General features: G+C 44.8%; 1 protein-coding gene and 1 long non-coding RNA gene across 8 annotated transcripts in view; one reads left to right on the top strand and one right to left on the bottom strand.

Moving 5' to 3' along the window:
* Nucleotides 1-24,369, top strand: part of GRID2 (glutamate ionotropic receptor delta type subunit 2) — an 849,518-nt gene that overhangs the window by 744,760 nt on the left and 80,389 nt on the right. For all 7 annotated transcript variants that reach the window (XR_014011362.1, XR_014011363.1, XR_014011364.1 and 4 more), the window contains exon 14: nucleotides 4,788-4,954. Coding sequence is in view for 4 of the 7 variants with exons in the window: in XM_081206978.1 (XP_081063104.1) it covers nucleotides 4,788-4,954 (167 nt within the window). In the remaining 3 variants the exon portion in view is untranslated. The remainder of the gene's footprint in view (nucleotides 1-4,787; nucleotides 4,955-24,369) is intronic.
* LOC308594430 lies at nucleotides 16,057-22,419 on the bottom strand. The gene is made up of 3 exons (XR_014011472.1): nucleotides 22,302-22,419; nucleotides 19,661-19,780; nucleotides 16,057-16,204 (listed from the first exon to the last, which is right to left on the bottom strand). It is a non-coding gene; the product is annotated as an uncharacterized lncRNA (long non-coding RNA).

Genomic DNA, 24,369 nt, shown 5'->3' with positions numbered 1-24,369 from the left:
GCCTTTATGAACTCATGCACTCACTCGTTCGGTTTGTGATACGGAATGGGAGATTTTCATCATATTCTCAGACTTTCCATTCCACCCTCCACCCTCCACCCCCACCCCCGTTTTTTCAGCCTCTCCCTGGTGGTAAATGTGTTAATGCTAGCAAAGTGTGGTGGAGAGACAAAGGGTATGGTTTGTAGTGCTAATGCTTTCCATCCTGATTGACTACAAAGTCATGATTCCTGCTGAATGACAATATGCTTCCTTCATGCCGATCTCGCTTTGCTGCTCCTGTGTGCTCGGGAGGTAGCGTGTGCTCCACATTCCAATTTGCTGCCACCCTGAAATGCCATTATCTCCACATGAAATGGCAATATAATGATGTGGAAATGTAGAATTCAGGAATACAAATCTGCCATGAGCAGTGAGTGATATTAGAATGATTGAGTTCCATCTTTAGCAGGTTTCCTTTTCACATGCAGTTGCTAGGTCATACAATAACAGGGCTGACTAAAAGGGAACTTAAAGTTCATCTACTCCAGCCCATTTTACTGAGACACAGTTATAAAAATGCTATAGGTAGCAAGAATAATCTGGGTTTCATTCAGTTGAATATATTTCATTCAGATCTATCCGCAGTATAATTTAACAAAACTTGATCACAGACTTGGAATTTAAACTCTTTGCTTCCCAGTCTTCTATGTGTGGCTACTCAAGGCTGCCTTGTCCCTCCATGACATCAGAGCAACCAGGCCAATAGCAATATCTCAATGATGTGCAGGGAACCTGGGGCCCACCAGATGCTGTTGGACTCCCAACTCCCACCAGCCCCAGCTAGCATGGCCAATGGTCAGAGATCCTTGGAGCTGTAGTTCATCAGCATAGAGGGGTTAGAAGTATATTAATTTGCTAGCTGAAGTCTGGGCAATGGTTTTTACCAGTAGACAAGGACAGGTATAAAGAACAGCTTCAGGCATTGGGTAGCAGCAGCCAGTGTTTCCAATAGAATGGTTTTCACCAGCTGCAGGTCCAGCTGCCCCTTTCATCATAGTTTCAGTCTCAACAATGTACATTCAGTGGTACCTCGGGTTAAGTACTTAATTCGTTCTGGAGGTCTGTTCTTAACCTGAAACTGTTCTTAACCTGAGGCACCACTTTAGCTAATGGGGCCTGCTGCTGCCGCCGCACCACCGGAGCACGATTTCTGTACTCATCCTGAAGCAAAGTTCTTAACCTGAAGCATTATTTCTGGGTTAGCAGAGTCTGTAACCTGAAGCGTATGTAACCTGAAGTGTATGTAACCCGAGGTACCACTGTACACTGTTTTTTTTAATAAAAAAAATGGCCAGTATGATTGAGACCATAATGCTACAAAGTATTTGCACCATGCTCTTGCTAAACATACTCGGAGCACTCATACACTGCATCCCAATAATTCTTGTCATAATCCTTTAAGATACAGGCCGGCTCTGTTGTCTGCCCATTGCAAGTGGGGTTTGAGGATAAGAGGCAATAATTTGCATAAGGCCAAAAATGAGGTGACGTTGGAACCACGGGCTGCTAGCTCATGGCTCCTGTTCTGATTCTGAATTGCCATGCTAGAGATCAAAGCCAACAGTTGTGGGGAAACCAGGTAAGAAAAAAGGGCAGAGGCTGCGTCTAAATCCTTTGTCCAGGACAGCAAAGTATAAGACCGCCATCTTCCAAAATCCATAAACAGTTATTGACTGATTGGCTGTATTTCTAGTCCACCCTTTTCACTAAGGACCCCAGGGTAGCATAGAACATGGTCAAAAGGATAATCAACTAGCCGTCTCGTACCAAGCATTGCTTAGGAATTCTAAGCAACCAAAAAAGCAGTGCAATTTTGAAAGGTTCTATATGCTGTCTTTTGATTCCAAATGATGTCCAGTTGTATCCAAACATAGCTGAAAACCTGCTACTTGATCTCATAAACCATAATGCAAAATGTGGTGATGATAGCTTAAGAGGTGTCCGAAAGCATAGTAAATGGACAAAACACTTTCCAAAATATGGGTATAGGTTATTATATAAACCAATACAAATATTTTAAAACAAAATAATAGCAGTTAAAACAATTTCTAGTATTGAGGAGTGCCAAGACATCAAACCCTCAACCACGATGCTGCAAAGGCCTTGACAAACAAGTGCATCTTCAGTTGATGTCAAAAATTCAGGTAGGTAGCCGTGTTGGTCTGACGCAGTCAAAATAAAAATAATTTAAAAATTAAAAATTGTTCAGTAGCACCTTATAGACCAACTAAGTTTGTTCTGGTATAAGCTTTCATATTCATGCACACTTCTTCAGATACACTGAAGCAGAACTCACCAGACCCTTCTACGTAGTGGGAGGGTGGGGTGGGGTATTTCTCAGAAGGGTAGTAGCAGGTGGGTGATGGTAAACAGTAGCTTCTTGGAGAAAGTGTGTCATAGTTTCTTTGCAAAATCAGTGGGATAAGTGGATTGTAGAGGGTTCTTAATTCTAAGACCCATTTACCATACCCATTGAGCCAATCACACACGAATACACACGGAAGCTTATACCCAGAACAAGCTTAGTTGGTCTATAAGGTGCTACTGGACTCCCCCCCCCCAACTGATGTCAAAAAGATAATGATGTGCAGGACAAACACAGCATTATGGGGAGGGGATTCCACAGTCAGGGTGCCACCACAGAGAAGTACCTACTCCACCTGACTGGGCCATGTTAGTGTCAGAGTTAAGCTTGTTATGAGTCTTTACAGCTCTCCTTATTTCTGCTTCTAAATTTTCTCTCAGAAACACTTCTTCAGCTCTAAAAGGACATGCAGAAAATACAGTTTCTCTCCAGGCTTGCTTTGTTTATTTAAGAAAAGATGTGTTGCTCTTGGGGGTGGGGTGGAGAGTAACACATCCCAAACAAAAGTGTCTCCTGTGTGTTACATCTTAGAAATGAGGAACTGGTCTGAAGAAGCACTTCAGTAACTCCTGTATGTAAACAGATTTTGCAAATATCTATATCGTCAAGCATGATATAATGATACCATGTGATTTATTATTCTATTTAGTCTGTGTATGAGTACTCCCCCCCCCATTCCCTTTTGGTTTGCCTGGCCCCAGACAGCCTGTTTTGTATTGTTTCTTTTATACTTAGCTGTTACATATTTATTCCATGTTGACTTTGTACATTTAATGAGCTTGTTTCCTTTGGGGACAGCGTAATTGGTTGGAGGTATTGAGGAGAAAGTGCTGTGTGGGACTAGGGAGAGAAAGAAACATGACTTCTCCAGGCAGCCAGAGAACAGGCGGTGTGTAGAAAATCAAGCTGGTGCTCTCGATGCTTGACTGACTGGTGGAATCACTTAATGGAAGAGCAGAACTTATATGTACGCCGCTGGGGAATAGCAGGTACAGGGACAATGTGGGGAGATGGTACAGAGTTGACAATCAGCTCATTTCTCATTCTTCCATTGCTTTTCAATAGGAATTTTCATTTTTAGTCTAAGGGCAGAACTAAGGACACAGAGCTCCTACCAAAACTGGAAGTTCTGTGTGAGGTTGGCCTCTACCCCTGCATAGCTCAGAGCATCTGTTCTGCAAGCAGAAGGTCTCTGGTTCAATCCCCAGCATCCCCCGGCAGAGAACCCTGGGGATCCACTGGCAGTCAGTACAGCCAATACAGAACTAGATGGACTAATGGTCTTACTTGGTATCAGGCAGATACTCCCATCATGTCTAGAGTGTGATAAATCTTGGGTATCATTGTCATGTATGCTTTCCCAGGCTTGTCAGTGAAAGCCACAGTTGGAGGCCCTAAACAGAAGGCATAATAAATCATACCCTCCGACATACCACAGAGGAAAATCAAGATGCACGCCTTTCAGGGCTCTTGCAGGAGCATAGTCCCCCCCCCCATAGGCATCTTTGGGAACCATGCTCTTGCAGGAGCCAAAACAGGTTATCCCAGGATCCAACCAGAAGCTGAGATGGCTTCTGTAAATCTGGGATAGCCTGCTCAAAGCAGAACAGCTGAGTGGTATGCTAAATGACTTGGGGCCCAGTATTTAAAGAAACACTAGCTTTCCCAGATCCTTAAATCAGGGGTTGAGTCCCTTCTCATTGTCCCACCACTGGGAAAATACATTGGGTGGCAAAGCCTTCTCAGTGGTGTCCTGGTTGTGGAATTCCCTCTCCCTGCACATATGTCTATTGCTGACATTTTTGGTGCAGAAAACCTATTTGTTTGCTTCTTCATTTATGGGATGTTAGCTGCCATTGCAATTGGGAGCTACAACAACAAAAAATTGTTTTTTACCATGTTGTCACCCACCTTGGAATCATTTAATGATGGACTGGCTAAATATATGTATTTAATAATAAATAAGTACTGGAAGCTACATCCAAGGACCTACGACAATAGTAGTGTTTCTTAATATTGCCCCAAACCATGGTTTGAAGGCACAAGGTACAGCAACCTTCCTGAAGCAGAAGCAGATTTAGATCTGGTCAGTGCCAGGATGGGAGACCTCTTCTGTGGAATCCCTACATGCATAATCTTGAGTTCCATCATGGAAAAAAAGTGGGGTGTAAGTTAGGCAAATAAATAAATATGCTTCTGTATTGCAGGGAACTTCTGACAGGGGTATCTATTCATCTTTTTTTACACTGAAAATGGTGGTGGAGAATATCTGCCCTCGCTCAGCCTGATCAGCTTTCAGAGGGTATCATTTTTACCTTTTCTTGGAGCACTAGAAGTGAAATTTCAGCATTTGCTTTCCTTTTTCTTCTCCCTCAACCAGGTCAAATATGGAAACTATGCCTTTGTGTGGGATGCAGCAGTGTTGGAATATGTTGCTCTGAATGATCCAGATTGTTCCTTCTACACTATTGGAAACACTATTGCGGATCGAGGCTATGGAATTGCCCTTCAACATGGGAGCCCTTACAGAGACGTATTCTCACAAAGGTAAATTGTGTGGGTGGGTGGAATCTGTGATACGCCCATCTTTTTACTGGAAGAGACATGAGGTTAGGCATGAAATTGTGTGTTGTCATGTGTGGCTTTATTTCAGGAGTTTCTGTAAAAAGTGAGGGGAGGGGAGACAGAAGCAGTGCGATTACGTTAGAACTGGGGCTGCATTGCAGAGGTCAGTAACCCTGAAGCTGGCTGATATTACACATCTGGGAAGCAGATCATAACAGCTGCATATAGTCATATTCAGAGACAGGGTTCCTTTTCCTTTTTTCTAGAATGAAATGATTTGTTTTAAGTCATTCTGGTCCAGACTTCGTAGTTGATGTCACCCAGTATGCTGTCTTAATACAGCAAATGCTTTAGAGCTGATGTGGATCATATTCTGTCCTACCAGCTTTTTCAAAAAAAAAAAAAAGTAATAACCTACCTGGGTGTTTGAAGAAAACAAAAGAAGTAGCTTGGCTAAATAACATCCACTTTGGAATAACATGGAGGGACCAACAAATTAAGTAAATGGTGGAGAGTGGGCCACACAAGGCTCACTTCAAATTCCAGATATGACTTCCCTAGAGAAAGTAAAGGGGGGGTAGGGGGGGTAGGTTGCAGCAGGGAGTCTTCTGATGATCTCTAAAAACAACAACACAGTCAGTGTAGGGCATACAACTGCAAATGAAGATGCACATGAATATTGGTAACAGGACTTCCTTCCGTAGAGAGGTTGGATTTCACTTTGGGAACCCATTGGAGAAAGCATAGAACCAAGGGGCATAAATGCAATACTGAACTCACTGTTGGTCACTTCTAGTTTTATGGGTATCTTCAGAAAGAAGACACTCACCATCTTCATTAACTTCTTGCAATTATAAATTTAGGAAGCCAGATTTTGAATGCAGTTCGGCTCTTGTCCATTTTCACACCTTAGCACTAAGCTACAGAATAGATTTGTAGCTGTCGTATCTACTTAGATGTTGCCAACTATTGAGGCTTCTTAAAATCTCATTGTAATAACAGGCAAAAAACGTGGATAAAGTAATACTCCACCTGAAATATACAACACATTGTTTTCATAGAAATCTGATCATGTTCACTCTATGGTCAAGGAGGTGCCAGGTTTGAGCCTCCGTCCCTCCTGGCAAGGTGTTACCTGCTGCACCCCCTTTTGGTGGGTTTGCCCTACCCCCATCTGTGGCTCTCTGAACATGGGCAACCAGGTGGCAGCTCATCCTGCAAAACTGACCATTCTGTTAAGTTCCCACAATGACTTGGCACAACACTCCATTGGGTTCTCTAGAGCTCAGTGGCGAATTTCTCATGGCAGGCAGCTTCCCAAACCCAGCTGCCATCAGAGAAAGTGGGCAGGCAGGAGTGCCAAAGCAGGCATCAGCACCAGTGGACCCTGGTAGGTACATGAAGGTATCAGGTGGTGCCTGTGGTCAGGGTTCAGAATTGCCATGCCTGTGCTTTGGTATTAGGTTATATTTTTTAGACCTTCTGCTTCTTCTTAAGGTATGCATTCTCTGAAGAACTTCCAGGTGCATTTCAAAGGCTCTGAGAGGCCCCCTAACTTCACATTGTCCAAGTGAATCTCATTCAAATTTGTGGAACTACAAATACTATGTTCTGACAGAATCACTGGTCCTATTTCCCCCAGTCATGTTTGGAAATACCTTTATATTTTAATATGGCTTTTTCCATATCCACACAAAACTGTTGCTAAATGTAAGCCCAGTGTGGAGGAATAAATGGGCTATCCCAACCACTGAAGTAAGCTTGAGTAAAGTTCTGACTGAAGAGTTCTGCTGTTATAGCCCTGCTTTCTCTTGTCCTTGTCTTGTTGGGTTTTGGGTTTACAACATCCAGCAGAATTATATATTTGCTTTGCTGAGTTTTCTTTTGCACTGCCTTCATAATGGTTGTGCCTCATTATGTCAAAATGAATATGCCTCATTCTGGCTACAGCCTCTATTTGTATTCACTCTTCTGTGTGCATTCGTCAGAGCTTTGTGCAGCTCTGTCAGACAGCTAGGCAAGAAATAATCAGCACTTCAGCTGTAAGCATCATTCATAGGGTTTGATTTAAATTACGCCTTGCAGAAATGCTTGTGTGCTTGCTCACGAGTCTTTCTGAACAATGGTTATTTTGACTGTGAAGTTTTAAAAGTTTTCATTTAATCCACAGTGGCTCAGTTCACACATCCTGACACAACATGGTTTGGTGGGATGTCTGAATTGACAAAGCACAGTTTAAGATTGGCTTGCAAACCAGAATCAGAAACTGTGATGTGGAAGTATAGAAGCAGCTCCATGCCATGATTATACATTTTTGAAACTCAAATCATGGTTTGGGTTACAATAAACAATAATATTATGCAAGCCATGGTTTGTCATTGTTTCTGAACTGAGCCTTCATAAAGATGAGCATTGGGTAATGAATGGAAAATAGAAAATTCAGACAACGGCAGACTTTGTGCATACAGAAAGATCTAAGGGGTTGAATGTATTTTCAAAGACGGTAGATTACTGACTGCCCTAACAGATTGGTACAATCTTCCTTCTGAGTACAACAAAAGAGATAAATTCAACATAGAATCACCATTGTCCAGGCTTTGATTATCCAGAATTCTTTATTATCTGAATTCATGTCTGTTTATACCCTGCCCTTAGACGTGTGCCTTAGCGTATCTTCTGCAAAGCCAGATTAAGATTTTTGTAATGTCTTCCTCACTTCAGGCATCAGTACACCCCATACTAAGCAATCATTTGTCTTGGCATTAAGGCTGTACAGTAAGTCACTATGAGTCACATAGACTATGCCTGCCTATCTGCTGTGCTGAATAGTGTGGATGTCTCCGGGCCCACTCAGTTTAAATTAGGCTGTACTTTATTTGGTTTTGTTAACATTAATTTCTACAAAATTCATTAAAAACAAGCAAAAGGCATATCTTGCTCTGTAAAAATAAAGGGATCCCTGACCATTAGGTCCAATTGTGGCTGACTCTGGGGTTGCGGCGCTCAGCTCGCTTTATTGGCCGAGGGAGCCGGCGTGTAGCTTCTGGGTCATGTGGCCAGCATGACTAAGCTGCTTCTGGCAAACCAGAGCAGTGCACGGAAACGCCGTTTACCTTCCTGCCGGAGCGGTACCTATTTATCTACTTGCACTTTGACATGCTCATGTTCTGACATAATTTTAAGACTTCTCACCTGTTACTAATATTCCCAGGCATAGTTGTCAACTTTCCCCCTTTTTAAAGGGAAATTCCCTTATTCTGAATAGGATTCCTCGCAAAAAAGGGGGAAAGTTGACAGCTATGTTCCCAAGCTGTCCTGTCCCAAGACTCTTGCATATGAAACAGCCAGTTCTCCTTACCAATCACAGTTCTAATGTTGTTCTGCTACAGAGAAAATAAATGTGATGGGGGCAGATAGTTGCATGCAAAGTGACCCTCTTCAGGGGCTTCGTGTGTGACCTTCTAAGAAGTTCTAGCTAGAAGGACTCCATTACTATGAAACATTTGTGTAATTTTGCCAGGATGATTAACATATTCAGGGCTCTAACCAGGTATGCCTTGGGCAGAAATCCCAGTCATGCTGAAGGAAAACCCATTCCCAAAATCTTAGAGTCAAAAATCACCAATTTGGAGATCACCCAGCCTAACCTTGAATCACATAATGATATTTACATATGATGGCTCCTACAACAGAGATTGGGGGTCACTTTTCCATCTGAGCAACCTTCAGGATGACATTATGGGGGGCATGTTTAAAGGCCCCCTTCCTGTGTAGTGTAGTCTGGAAAGTAATCTAGAGGTTTCCAGTTTGCACCCAGAAGGAATTGTCTTCCAGTGACAAGTTCCACACCTGGATGCACAGATGTTGGGCAGATGCCTAGATTCCCAATTAAAAAATGTTTCTGCACAGGGTCACTGATAAATGGCACCCACGTGTGCAAAACTGTACCTTTTTCTGTTGGGCAAAATACACACAGGAAGAGGCTCATTCCTTTCATGTTCATGGCTCATGTTCTTTGCTTTGTTATTGTAGGCAAGACTTGTGCTTTTTACATGGGTGAGCTATTCAGAAAAAAAGGACGGTATGTTTGTGTGCCTTTTGTTTACTTGGGAACTGGTTAAGTATGAAATATAATGTAGGAAGCAGCTTTTAATCTGGATATTTTGGATTTCCACCCAGTTAGGTTACCCTAGTGGAATGCCTCATATCTGGATGAACAGATGTTTGCAAGATCTCTAGAGGTGAAAGAGACTGAGGAAGAGAGATTTTTGAATTAACGAGAAAATAATTAGATGATCAGTACTGAAGACTGAGTCATAAGGGGAGAAGGGCCATGGATGCAGAGAGGGCCAATAGGAACGTTGCTGATGAGAAACTAGAGAGCAGTTTTTAGCAAGCAGATGCATCAATGGCAAGTGTTCTTATGAGAGAGGTTTTTCAAAGCTCCCTTGGCACAGTTTTCCATGACTGCTCTCATGTGGGTTTTTCAAATCATCCTTCGTCTTTCTGATGGGAAAGTTGAGTTGCTGCATTCTAAGTACCAACGGAGATAAATTTGTGCTGGGTGGAATTAACAAACGCTCACATGAATATTTCAAAATTCTTAATGTGATAGGGAACCCATTTGAAATCTGATGGCATTTCATGCATTCTCTCTCCCTCTCCACCCCTCCACCAAGATAGGGAGAAGGAGAAGAAAGGCAGTGTTTATGGACATATCGGGATTTCATATAGGTAGTCAGCTTTGCAGTGTTAAAACCTGTAGGTGGCAATGGCATGGGACTGCAGCATATACTGAAGTGACAAAGGGATGTTAACTAACTTACACCATGCAAAGAACAGCTTTGCTGACTAGCCCAAAGCCTGAAGTGGTAATGAAGGTCAAAGCAGAGTGAGATCTAGTTGGCTAAGGGAGGTTCTGAGGTCAGTTGGTAGAGCATGAGACTCTTAATCTCAGGGCTGAGGTAGCTGAGGGAAGTAGATAGAACATACAGTGGATTTAGGTGCAGGGTCCTCGTTGCAAAGGAAAAAGGGACAAAGAGTTGAAGAAGGGACAAATAAAAGAGAACACCTGGGCTAGAAGAACACCTTTCAGTGCCTTAGGAATAATGAGTGTATACTGTTGACGTGAGGTAGGGCCTATGCACTGCAGACTGGTCCATTAGGGCAAATGGAGCACTGCTCCATCAATTTCAGTCTGCCTTCCTTCCAAATAATAATAATAATAATAATAATAATAATAATAATAATAATAATAATAATAATTTATTTGTACCCCACCCATCTGGCTGGGTTTTCCCAGCCACTCTGGCCGGCTTCCAACAAAGATTAAAAATACATTAAAATGTCACACATTAAAAACTTCCCTGAACTGGGCTGCCTTCTGATGTCTTCTAAATGTCAGGTAGTTGTTTATCTCTTTGACATTTGATGGGAGGGCGTTCCACAGGGTGGGTGCCACTACCGAGAAGGCCCTCTGCCTGGTTGCCTGTAGCTTTGCTTCTCGCAGTGAGGGAACTGCCAGAAGGCCCTCGGCACTGGACCTTAGAGTCCGGGCAGAATGATGGGGGTGGAGACTCTCCTTCAGGTATACTGGACCAAGGCCGTTTAGGACTTTAAAGGTCAACACCAACACTTTGAATTGTGCTCGGAAATGTACTGGGAGCCAATGTAGGTCTTTCAGGACCGGTGTTATATGGTCTTGGCCCCCAGTCACCAGTCTAGCTGCCGCATTCTGGATGGTACTGCCTACCAGCTTCTTCCTCTTCAGTTTCAGTGTTGCCTTTGTATATCTCAGGAAGGAATAGGATGGGAGCAAAGCTAGAAATAGTTGGCTGTGCCTGCCATTGGCTCTGTCATCACCTACTGCTTGTCCCCCTGCTTTTCATCCTGCCAGTCCCAATGAGCGTCAGCCACCACTGGACCTATGATAGGTAACACATTGTAAAGCTTAGTGAAAAGAGAGCCCTGGAAGTTAGGGTGGGAAGCGAAAGGGGCTTCTGAGATAGCATGGCTAAAGAAAGGAAGATAGAAAAGGCAGCAGGTCTGGAAGAAAATATGGTGAGAGTATTTCAGCAATGGAACCAATGGACAATTGAACCAATAACCTAGCAAGATTATAAACCTCCCCTTGCATTAGGTCTTCAGTCACCCAATGGGGATTGCCGTTTTTGGAGTTCCTGTATTGAGCAAGGGGTTTGACTAAATGACCTGGAAAGCTAGTGTTCTGTGATGAAAGAAGGGGAAAGCAGAGGAACCTGAGTGAGGAAGTAAAGGCAGCAGCTGCTACTGTCTGACTGAGAAGGCCAAATTAGTAAGGACTATCTTAAGCATTGTAGGTTGAGTGGTTGGAGGGAAGGACCAGCTGCCTTATTAGGGACTATGGAAAAACAGGTGAAACCAGATTTTGAGAAACACAGGCAAGCCTGGTAAGGATAGAAATTGTTAGTATGTTATGTTTTTTGCATGTATCTCTTGGACGTGGGTGACGCTGTGGGTTAAACCACAGAGCCTAGGACTTGCCAATCAGAAGGTCGGCAGTTCGAATCCCTGCGATGGGGTGAGCTCCCATTGCTTGGTCCCTGCTCCTGCCAACCTAGCAGTTCGAAAGCACATCAAAGTGCAAGTAGATAAATAGGTACTGCTCCAGCGGGAAGGTAAATGGTGTTTCCGTGCGCTGCTCTGGTTTGCCGGAAGCGGCTTAGTCATGCTGGCCACATGACCTGGAAGCTGTACGCTGGCTCCCTTGGCCAAAAAAGCGAGATGAGCGCCGCAACCCCAGAGTCGGCCACGACTGGACCTAATGGTCAGGGGTCCCTTTACCATTACCTTTACCTTTACCATCTGGTATATGTTGCTGAACCCTAACCTTTACCTTGGTCTGAGCCTTAGAAGCTTTGGCCACTCTTGTCCCAAACTATGGTGGCCTTGATTGTCCTAGCCACACCTCTTTGTGTTAAAGATTCAGTTGGCTATTTGGAAAACAGTCTGCAAATAAATATTTATGATTTTTCAAGTGCGTATCAGCATTTTGGGGGTTACGAAACAAGCACAATAATATGTATTGACAACACAATGGGAACAATTTACAACTTTGGTTATAGGTTTTAAATCATTTTAACCAGTATCATTTACTTTCTTACCACACTTTATGGAGAGTGAGTTTGCTCTCATGACTTCAGTCCAGGATAAAGAGCTGATGGTATCTCTTTTCCTCTGAGGTGTCGCAGTGTTTTTGGTTTTGAGATTACTTAAGCAACATTAGGCCTTGGTTAAATTGCATTAGAATAATGGAAAGAGATGTGAAACTGGGGATAATAATTAATAAAACAATCATACAGGGGAAATACTTTAACTGGATAACTTTTGAGGTGCATTTTGACGAACCGTTGGCACTTCCATTTAAGAAACACCATTAGGCCTAGTACAAATTAGTCTAACTGATAGAGAAAATTAAATGTTTGATTGGGGAGAAGGGAAATGCCAGGAAGACTTTGTGACTCACTGGGAGCCTCTTAAAGAGATCAGAATAATTCACTGAGCAGGCATTTGCCATTAACTCTTCCCCAAAAGGATTTCTTTGCATCTTCTGCCTTTCTGCACAGTTTAGTCAATTACACAGAAGCACATTCTGAGTGCCCAAAAGTTATCATTGTTTCACATTACGTCAGGCAGTGCCAGCAAAAAACATCCAGCTGTTTGAGGCAGCCCAGTAAATGCCTCTCAGTGCTATGATATCCTCTACCTCCTCCCTTATCCTTGAGTTTTCCCTGCCATTGCAGTGAAACAATACTGGTAACCCTATGATGCCTCACGCTGAGGAACAATCCTTTGTCCATAGAGCTCTTCCCCAGACTGAGACATTGAGCAAATTCAGACAAAATGGCTTCAGGGGTCCCAATGGAGTGGCCCAAAAACCATATTAAAGTACTGTTTACCCATGTCATGGGCTGCGTGGCACTGATGTGCATCGCCAAGTGAGTATGGCCAGCAAACACTTCCGTGTGCACACACACTCACCACACAAACTGACCACACATATAAATAGATAGGTAGATACAAAAACACTTGAGGGAGGATGGGTGGCTAAGTGCTGGGCAGGAGGAGAAACTCCTACTCTGTGCTATTATGGTCGGTGAAAACTCTGGGACCCTTTTTATTGCTCTGTGTGTGCCTACCTGTCCCCTTCTGTTATGCATGTCTGCCTACCTGTATATATGTGTGTGGTGAATATGTATTTGCATGCAAGTGTGGATTGTCTGTGCCTACTTTGGCTATGCAAATCAATGTCATGGCCACTCCTTGGGTTTAAAAAGGTTAGCCACCCCCGCTTTAGTAGCAAATCAAGGGCTTCCAGAATCTTTGCTCCCCATTACACCCTTGTGATGGAGAGCCTCTCACTCCACTATTCTCTTGGGAAAAGAAATGCTTTGGTTTTGTTTATTGTTAAAACTCAGTGGAAGGAAACTTTCCTTCAACCTCAGTGTTGTAATGTGGAAGGCCTCCACCCAAACCCAATGTTGTGATGGGGCCTGCAGATTTCATATAGGGCAGAAATTAAAGGAATTGGGAGGCCCTCAAATCTACAGGATCCTAGCACAAAAATCCCTGGGCCAAATTTGTCTGTAATTTGACAGTTGTTATCCATGCAGGAGCAGCTAATATACTTGCTATTTTCATACAATTCTGTCAAGAAATATTGTTATAGCCATTCCAGCCCCACTTGCTCCCCATAATGAATGTGGTTCATTTTTCCACTTAAGATTTGGACTTGGACTGTGAACTGAATTGGACTCCTTCAAATATACTTTGAACCTCCTCCTGTTCTTTTTCTAAGAACGTGGAATCTAAACTATCTTGTGTCAGTGGACACCCCTACTTCTTACTATTGGCAAGCTCCATATCGCCTTCTGGTATGGCACCACTGTTAGAAGTACTTAGAAGAGAGAAAAAACATAGAGGTGCATTCCAGACCATCTAACTATGATGTCCTACCAGAAGCAGAAGTGGTGTTTTTCAAAAGCAAAATGAGCTGCCAAAACCCAAAAGAGGGCAGACACAGATTTGAGACTGTGTCCATCCTGCAAACCATGGGTTTACCATCACTGGCCTAAAGTTTATATATTATTTGCCACCACAAAAAAGCAGCAGCAGTTGAGAATTCTTCATAACCACCATGCCCCACAAAGACCTTGAGGGAGAGCTAGAAGCAGAATAGGTGGGGAAACTGCTGTCAGGTTTTGCAGGGTCGGAATTGAGGTAGCCTCTGACACATAGGCACAACTTCAGCTTAATACATTATAGTTTCTCTTCCATTCTGTTCCCTCACCCCAGGTCCCTAGCAAGTCATATTGCTTAGAATACATTAGAATCCCTTTTCTTTCAAATAATTATAGTGGCATAAAATAAGTTGAATTGTATGGGCGAGTTCTAAGCAAATGTCCCACAGTTCAGTGGGGATCAGCATGCGATGAATATTAAGGTCACTGTTCAGTCCTAAGCCTTAAAAATCAGCAGTGCACTGTGTGAAGTATCAAAAAAAATGGCAGGTTTAATCAGGGCTACATCATGCAAAGGCCTATATTTCCTATAGAGCTGTAGCAATTGTTCATTTCTGTTCATGTCCCATCTACTGTGAGGTCAAGGATAAGGTGACGGAAAAGAATTCTGATCTCATTCACTTCCTTCCACTCTCTATTAACAGGCCAAGGATCTTCTGTTCTGCTTTCTGATCTACACCATAGATGGTCTTAAAGACAGAGAAGAGAAATAAGATAAATTTCATAGATTTCAGAGGTTACTGGCCTTGTAACTGCAAACATAATTGGGAGCTTCCAGTTCTCAGAAGTGTCTGATGTCCAAGTTACTTTAGTTTGGGATATAAATAGAGGGGGGAGTGGGAGAGAGAATGAGACATTCTTCAGATTACCTTTAATTTTATAGTAAAACAAGCAAGTGAAAGTGTGAGTGGATGCACACAATTTAATTGTTTTTCCTACCATTTTGAGATCCTGTTACCTTCAGCTCAACCAGAAATTAATCAACAGAGCTCACATAGAATCATAGAATTGTAGAGTTGGAAGGGACCCTGAGCATCATCTAGTCCAGCCGCCTGCAATGCAGGAATATGCAGCTGTCCCATACAGGGATCGAACCTGTAACCTTAGCATTATCAGCACCATGCTCTAACAGGGCTATTATCACTGTTGTCTAAGACAGGGGTACAGCTTCTCCTATATAAAAGCCTCCTAAAGGCTGTCTTTCATTGTTTGTATTTCACTGCCTGTCTTTTAAATACACATTAGTAGCCATTTATTCATTCACCCCAACAATTGATTGACAACCTTTCCCCACTCTTTAGTCTTGAATGAGGTGGTGGTTCCGTCTTTGTGGAATGACCTCCCTGGTAAGGTACATCTGTCTCCCCCATTATTATCTTTCAGGAGGAACTTAAAAACATTACTATTTATCCAGTATTATTGAATAAGCTGGCGGGGGGGGGGGGGCTTGCCCAGAGCTACCTGTTGAGTTCATGGCAGAGGCAAGATTAGTGCTGTGCCGGGGGGGGGGGATCTGCATTCTTTCCACCATTGTCTGGCAATTAATGAGAAAATGAAAGATGCAGTTAAAAACTATCAAAAGGGAGAGATAATTTCAAGGGAATTCAAATAAATGGGGTACAGGATTTTTGTTGCACTTACCTTAGTATAAATGGGACGCGGGTGGTGCTGTGGTTAAACCACAGAGCCTAGGACTTGCTGATTGGAAGGTCAGCAGTTCGAATCCCCGCGACGGGGTGAGCTCCCATTGCTCTGTCCCTGCTCCTGCCAACCTAGCAGTTCGAAAGCACGTCAAAGTGCAAGTAGATAAATAGGTACCACTCTGGCGGGAAGGTAAACGGCATTTCCGTGTGCTGCTCTGGTTCGCCAGAAGCGGCTTAGTCATGCTGCCCACATGACCCAGAAGCTGTACGCCGGCTCCCTCAGCCAATAAAGTGAGATGAGCGCCGCAACCCCAGAGTCAGCCACGACTGGACCTAATGGTCAGGGGTCCCTTTACCTTTGCCTTTACCTTAGTATAAAGCCTAACAAGGGATGTTTGAGAGAGTCTTTTATTTTCTTGTACAAATCATCTCTCGGTAGTTTGCAATCTGCAAGGTTTCTTTGACCCCATGATTTCCACATCTGGGTGTTGCTGTTGTTCACCATCATCATCAAGTAATTTTAGAATTGCCTGGAAAGAGGAACAAAAAAAGAAACAGAAGCATTTTTCCTAAGGGGATTAAAGATTTTGAGGACATGGTTCAGCACAGGCAAGATTCAAACTAGGGACTTCTTGATTCATAGCTCAGGCTGCAGTCTGTACACACACTGAGCAGAGGATAAGCCTCACTGAACACAGTGCATTAGTTAACATGTATGGGATTCTGCTATCAGTATCTTTGCAGTATGCTACACCAGCTTACTCCAGAAAGCTGCAGCCCTATACATCATCTTGCTCCTATCCTTGTGAGTTAATCTTGCTAAGCTCAGTGGGACTTACTTCTGAGCACTGTATACTGCCTTCTGTATAAACCAGGCAGGGAATCTGTGGCCCTCCTAACTCCAACGCCCATCAGCCTCAGCCAGCATGGCCAATGGTCAGAGCTGTTGAGAGTTGCAGCCCAACAACATTTTCCCCACCCCCGGCACAAGTATTGTCCAACAAGAACGCTAAATTTTCAGGCGCTTCAGATGCTAAATTTATCATGCTTCTCTGAAACATTTTATTTAACTTTCCACCTGAAATAAACCCATAGATCCCAGTATGGCAACACTCCATGGTAGACATATTGATACTGGATACTGAGAGTGTTCTTTTGTGTTTTTCTTGTTACTACCCTCTCCAGTTTTTTATTCTCTTTGTATATGAATCACAAGAACTGCTCAAGAATTACTGTGAATCACTGAAACACAAAAGCATCGAATAACGGGGAGGGGGAAGCTATTTCTGAAGTGGTTGCCTTTCTTTCCTTGGTATTACAGAAAATGTGGCTGTTTAAGGATGAATCTTCTTTTTATAAAAATAATAATAATACAGCCAGCATAGTCCATTTGCAGTGATATTGGAGGGACTGAAATGCTATCTGACCTTTCCAAGGGAATAAGTGTGATGGTGTAATTGGACTCTTCATCCCTAACTGTTGTGACCAAAGACAAGAAAGAGAGGGTGAGAGTAAGCTCTCCAATTTGCTGGGGCTTTGTGATAACTTGTTAATAGAAATTTGTGGCCCTCGGAAGTCTAGCACTTATGCACAGCAAATCATAAACAATTGAACAAAAGAGAAGACAAGCAGAGGTAATCTCTGCAGAGTTCTCCGGTTGCTTCTTGCAGACACAGAACATTGGGGGAAAATAAGTGCTACAGAACGAGGAATTTAGTCTTTGTCACTTCCAGTAAACTTGGGGAAGAAATGCCAGAAATTAGATGGTATTCCCAGAACTACAAACAGGTCAAATCGATATACTGCTAACAGCAGCTTAGCTATGCCAGAGGGTTGAAAGGGAACGCAAGGATGTCAAGTCCAATCTCCTGCCCAGATGGAAAGGCATCTCTTCACCATGCAATGCCCCACTGCGCCTCCCCAGCCCAGGCAGAAATCAGCTTCCACAGACTGTCACATGTACAGAGTGAGTGCTTGCCAAGCCAATAGCAATTAGCAACAGATTACTCAGGCCAGTGGCGTAGCGTGGGTTGTCAGCACCCGGGGCAAGGGAAGTAATTTGTGCCCCCTAACCCGTGGATTTGCGCCCCCTAACCCTAACCCCCAGATGTTGCGCCCGGTGCGGCCGCCCCCCCCCTGCACCCCCCACGCTATGCCACTGCTCAGCCTGCAGAGGCCTCTTCCCAGCCGTGCTTGAAAGGGGCAGGCAGGCACTGCCCCCCACCTCCCCCCAGACAAATAGGACGTTGATTAGTTTTTCAATGGACCTGTTTAAAAGATTTTGTAAATTGTTCTTCTTCCTGAAGGAGCATCTCCACCCCCATTGTTCTGCCTGGACACTGAGGTCCAGCTCCGAGGGCCTTCTGGCGGTCCCCTCATGAGAAGCCAAGTTGCAGGGAACCAGGCAGAGGGCCTTCTTGGTGGTGGCGCCCGCCCTGTGGAACGCCCTCCCACCAGATGTCAAAGAGAAGAACAACTACCAGACTTTTAGAAGACATCAGAAGGCAGCCCTGTTTAGGGAAGCTTTTAATGTTTAATAGGTTATTGTACTTTAACATTCTGTTGGAAGCCACCCAGAGTGGCTGGGTAAACCCAGCCAGATAGGCAGGGCTTAAATAAATTATTATTATTATTATTATTATTATTATTATTATTATTATTATTATTTGTTTTCATTACTTTGCTCCCCACTCTTGGGAGTGGGGAGAATTTGGCTGTAGAGAAGGCTATAGATTCTGTGAATAAGTCAATAATATTTCCCCTCTTTGGCCAGCTGCTGGTCCCTCCATGTGCACCCCTCCATTTGTCAACTCCGAGGAGCCCAGGCTCTGCCTGTCCCTAAGCAGGGGCAGAGGAAGGGGGCGGTGGGGGCGGTCCACACCAGGTGTCATCACTGAGGGGGATGACATTCGGCGCACCGTGACTCCCAGGCCTACCCCGAGCCGTCAGGGGAAGGGGTGGAGATGCGCCGCCTTGCCAGCGGCCTTCCCCACCTTCCCCCTTTGTTTTGACAGCTGGGGGAGGCTTTGGAGTTGTGGGCCGGCGTCGCGCCATTGCCCCTCGCTTCCGGGCTGCTTGGGGGGGGGAGCCTCCCCATAGCTGTTAAAAGGAAGAGGGAAAGGAAGAAGGGCGCTGGCAAAGCGGCATGGCTCCCCACCCCCCAGGAAGCAGCCCAGCATGGACAGCTCGCTCCACCCCCCCATGGGCATCTCTCCCCCTGGGACACTCACCCCATGGCATGTGCACCGCTCCGGGCGCTGGAGCAGCTAGATCTGCCTCTGTCCCTGCCTCTCAGTCCCCCCCCCCCGCCAATCATAGAGTTAGAAGGGACCCTGGGGGTCATCGAGTCCAACCCCCCCTGCAATGCAGGGATAAATATGCAGCCGTCCCAAACGAGGATCAGAGACGCAACCTTGGCGTTCTCATCGCCGCGCTCCAACCAACCGAGGTATCCACACTTCTCCCAAATGCCCCCTTCCCCGAGAGCTGCCCGAGGATTTGCTGTCGATTCCCCGCGTGAAAATGCTTGCCCATTAAAAGGAAGGGAGGCTCCCTCCGCCCCTGCCACGGGGAGCTCAGCCTGCACTTGGGCAGGCCCTTTGCGTCACGTGCGCTTGGCGCGCTGCTCTTTCCAGCTTCCTCCCCTCCGGGCCAGCGGCTCCACCTCTTTTCCTTTGCCTCTTTGAGCCGCTTAATTCCCAGCAAGGAATTAGCAGGCTCGCTCCACCTCCTCCTCCTCCCGACTTTGCAAGGAAATAGCAGGCTCGCTCCTCCTCCTCCCGACTTTGCTGCTGCTGCTGCGCGGCTTTTTTCCTCTACCGACGGCACGCTGTGCCTTGGAGAGGTTCCCACTTCCTCGAGGGGGGCCGGCCAAACGCGCCCCCAAAAATGTTGCGCCCGGTGCGGCCGGCACCCCTGGCACCCCCCACGCTACGCCACTGACTCAGGCAAGCCAAGGCAAATACTATGCATGTCAAAATGCATACCTGTTTGCAGCTTGACATGGCATTTCAATGGAGACATGGTTGCAAGGGCAGCCAGCTGCCGCTTGTTGTTGTTGTTTTATAGAAAAAGGAATTGAGGCGAATGGCAAAGATCTAGCGTGGCTAAAAAGACACAAGAAGCTGAGTCAGGCCATTGGTTCATCGAGCTCAGTATTGCCACTGAGTGGCAGCAAGTATACAAGGTTTCAGATAGCAGCCTTTCCCAGCCTTTCCTGGAGATTTCAGGGATTGAGCCCGGGGGGGGGGGTAGCAGTCAGAGTATTTGCTACACTAGTGAGCTAGCCAAGGTCAGTACAATGATTTTTTTTTCCTACTGAGGTGAAGGGTCTCCTTTTCCTCACCCCCAATTCCACATGCAAAAGCTAACCAGACTGGTAATTGACTCTTACTTAAACAGTGATAAGAGCCTTATGCGTAGTCAAGCCTTATGCGTAGTCCAGCTTGCTTAGTACAGTTTACACAGACTTGACAGCAGCACTCCAAGGTTTTGGGCTGGGAATGTGCCTGGAAATGCCATGGATTGAACCTGGGACCTTCTGCCTGCAAGGCAGATGTTCTACCCCTAAGCCACAACTCTTTCCAGTGGTGATAGCATGGTGCCCTTCACTACATCTGGGGGGTGCAGGTTAGTGTAGGGGCACAAAAATGCATAGCTCCAGAAGAGGGGAATAATAGGAGTGCTATCATTGCACAACCCTAGCATCTGCCATCTAAGGCAAGCTCTTCGCTCTGCCTAATGGTAGGGCTGGCCTTGAAGTGTTTATGATTCCAAGTTACCCGTACTAGGCATGTGTGGCTGCTGGTGATTGGTTATTTGGAAGTAAATGTCACCAGAAACATGGGGGGGGGGGAGGGAATATAAAAGAGTATTTGGGATGATTAGGAAAGAGATTGAAAATAAAACTGCCACTCTAATAATGCCATTAAAGAAATCTATGGTGTGACCACAGTTGGAATACTGTGTACAGTTTTGTTCACCTTACCTTAGAATGGATATTATATAGCCGGAAAAGTTTCAGAAAAGGGCAACCAAAATTATCAAGGCACCAGAACAGCTCCATTATGAGGAAAGGTTACAACATTTAGGGCTTTTTAGTTCAGGAAAATGAGGAATTGGAACAATGATGGAGTTATATAAGGTCATGCATGGTGTGAAGAAAGGAGAGAAAGAGAAGATCTTTCTCCCTTTCATTCTGCTAGAACAATGAAGTCAAATGTTGGAAAATTCAGGATAGACAAAAGGAAGTACAGGGGTACCTCTGGTTACGTACTTAATTCGTTCCAGAGGTCTGTTTTTAACCTGAAACTGTTCTTAACCTGAAGCACCACTTTAGCTAATGGGGCCTCCCACTGCTGCCACCCCGCTGCTGCGTGATTTCTGTTCTCATCCTGAAGCAAAGTTCTTAACCCGAGGTTCTATTTCTGGGTTAGCGGAGTCTGTAACCTGAAGCATATGTAACCTGAAGCATATGTAACCCGAGGTACCACTGTACTTCGTCAAACGGCACATTGTTAAACTATGGAATCTGCTTTCATGGGATGAAGTGATGGCCACCAACTTGGATGAGCTTAACAGGGAGTGAGATAAATTTATGGAAGATAAGCAGTCAACTGCTACTGATCATGATGGCTGTGCAGTACTTTCAGCTTTGGAAGTAGTGTGCCTTTGAATACCAGAAACAGTGCTGCAGTTGCTCTCAGGTCCTGCTTCCAGGCTACCCATAGACATCTGGTTGGCCAGTGTGAGAACAGGACACTAGACAATATGAGCCTTTGGTCTAGTCCACAGTGAATCTTCTTTTGTGCTTCAGAACTCTTTGCTGCCTAGGGAGTGACCTGTAACGCTGGTGCCTCCATACAGAGTTGGAGGCTCCCAGTTCTAGTATATGCATTGTATATGCATTGGTTCCTGATCGGTGGCTATTCTCTCCTATTAGATTCAGGGTCCTCCTCCTGACATCTAAAAGATATATAGGGTAGGTTCCTGTTATAAGGGAAGAAAGTAGTTCTTTCAGCTTTGTTACTCTCCGTGTGTGATTCTGAACACAGTGCTAGTCAAACAAATGCTTTGTACAATTTAGATCAGGTTTGTGTTATGGTAGCTGACCTGCTGAGAATGTAAGATTAGCCTGCTGCTAACGTATTTTCCTCAGACAAGTGCTTCTCTTGGAGGCAAGAAAACCTTTCCTCCATTCTAAAATACAGACAATCATATACTAAAATGGTAACTTAATATGGCAGTCGTGTAATCCCTTGATGAATAAATGGTCTGAATGGTCAGGCAGTAAGGAGAAGCTTACCAATAAGTCATTTGCTTCCCTGGATTTCTGATTCAATGCAGGATTGTGGAGATTTCCTGCACCACTTGGCAGGGCAGCGCAAGGTGATGGCTGGCCAAGTGGTTAAATGCACAGCATGGTAAACTGCCAATTGGTACTCACCCAGTGCCACTTCCATGTTATGAGGGGCCCTTGGACAATATCTTCTCAATGGCGGGCCCTCCCTGAGTATTCCACTGCCTGCTGGCCACCGTCACCTGTCCTTTTTCTCTGGGTGCAGTTTGCACCCACTACCCATGGGGAGAGAGCAAAGCTACTGGATGCTGCTGCTGCTACATACTCACCCAGTGGCACAATGGGTTGGTGCTTCTTGCTGTTAACCAGAAGGTTGGTGGTTCAAGCCCACCCAGGGATGGCTGTGGGCAGGATTCCTGCTATTGCAGGGAGCTGGATCAGATGATCCTTAGGGTCCCTTCCGACTCTACGGTTCTAGGAATCTGTGGTATGAAAGAGGACAGGTGAACTCAACCTGGGGTGGTACGTCCCATTTCACTGCTTGAGGCAAAAGGGGAAGTGCCACCTCGCTCTGCTCCACACTCCACCTGCACCACCAGTACCACCGCTGTGCCCAGCCTCCACTACTGCCCACCATGTTGCCTCTTCCAGCAGCAGAGAAGCAGCACCAATTTACAGTGAGATCTCACCAAAATCTTGTGAGATCTTGCCATATTTCAGCAAGGTGGCAGGGCAGGTGGAGCACCCACGGGCCTTGCCACCTCAGGGGATATCGCCACCTAAGACGGCTGCTTCACCACACTTCATGGATGGGCCAGCCCTGAATGCAACAGAGATATAGCAAAGAAGAGCAGTAAAAAGACTCCAGTGGTTGGCAGTGAGCCTTCTGCAATGGAGTGGACTGGTCTCCTGTATTCACTCCTGTTTCCTTAATAAGATCTGTATCATCATTGTATTTATTAATCACCTTTCTGTCCACAAGGGCCCTAAGGCGATGCTGCTGCTGCTATTTATATACGACTTCAGACTGATGTATCTAAGCAGTGTGCAATTAAATTCAGTACATAAAATACAGAATACATTAAAATGCAAACCACTAATTCCAACTGCAGCAACACCATATGGATATATAACATCAAGGGCAATGTGTGAAGGGGTAAAAAAAATAATACAATGAAGCATTCATCATAAAAAGCTTGGGTAAAAAGAGAGCTTTTCTATAAATATGTACAATATTGTGTGTAAAGAACAATACAGACAGAACACCAGTTCCAAAAGAACTAAAGAGATATTGTTAAAATCCACCCTCATTCTTTTCCTTGCCTACCAGACAGCTTGCTTAGCAGTCACACCTTGACGTTCCAGTTCCTTAATGTCTTCACAGAACTTACGGTGTCCAGTGCTACAAGATTTTCTACTGTGTTCGTTTGTATGGCTGGTGTGGCACACTCAATGTAAAGGTTCCTATGAGTGAAGTGCTATGCTTTCGGCTCAGAGCTGTGTGTGTGTGTGTGTTGTGTACTGCTTGAACACATTTGTAGCTTTGAGTGCAATAACTCCACATCTAAAGCTGCCCTTAAGGAGCTGGCGGTCCTCCACATGTGGCTGAACTGCAGCCCCCATCACCACTGACCATCGGTCAAGCTGGCTGTGGCTGATGGGAGTTGGGAAACCAGCAACATCTAGGAGGCCACAGGTTCCCTACCCCCATGTTAATTCTTTGAAATGTTGCTTTAAGCCTGCATATTTTAAGCTGCTTATCCACTAGGAGTGAGGCGAGTCTTTTTGAATATTTTAAATAAATACAATCATAAATGGTCAGGAGACAAAAGAATATTTTGTTGAGCTACATTAGTTCTGTGCAGATGGCAACCCTTCCTGGGTTCCCCTCTCCTTTTGTTATTAAAAATTCAACAGAGACCTATAACAAAAAAGTGGTATGAAATGCAGTGGAAACGTGTGAGCATCTTCTTGATTTAACATATAAATTACCCCATGGAAGCTTTTTTTCAAAGAAGTTAACAGCCAGCCTATATAACAAAGGAAACATCACACTGAGACACATCAGGGTATCCTGAATTCATGCAGAATGTAACTGTAGGAGGCCAGTGACAGGTGAGTCACAACTCCACTTCACCGTCTGCCATGGTTTGTAGCTCAAGCAGCACGTGCAGAAATAATGGTTTAGAGCTGAATTGCAATTAGACAGTTTCTACCAAAGAATTCAAAACCTACTTCACACCTGCTTATGCCAAAGGGGATGGGGCCATAGTTTGATGGTAGAACACATGCATTGCATGCAGGAGGCCCGAGGCCCATAGCAGGCTGGTGCGCCAGATCTGCGGAGTGACCCTCCTGACACTGGTGTCTCTGCACCTTACATGTTCAGGGTGCAGC

Source organism: Podarcis bocagei, assembly GCF_964188305.1.
Source record: "Podarcis bocagei genome assembly, chromosome: 9".
Classification (NCBI taxonomy): Eukaryota; Metazoa; Chordata; class Lepidosauria; order Squamata; family Lacertidae; genus Podarcis; species Podarcis bocagei.
This window is presented reverse-complemented; position numbering and strand designations above follow the sequence as displayed.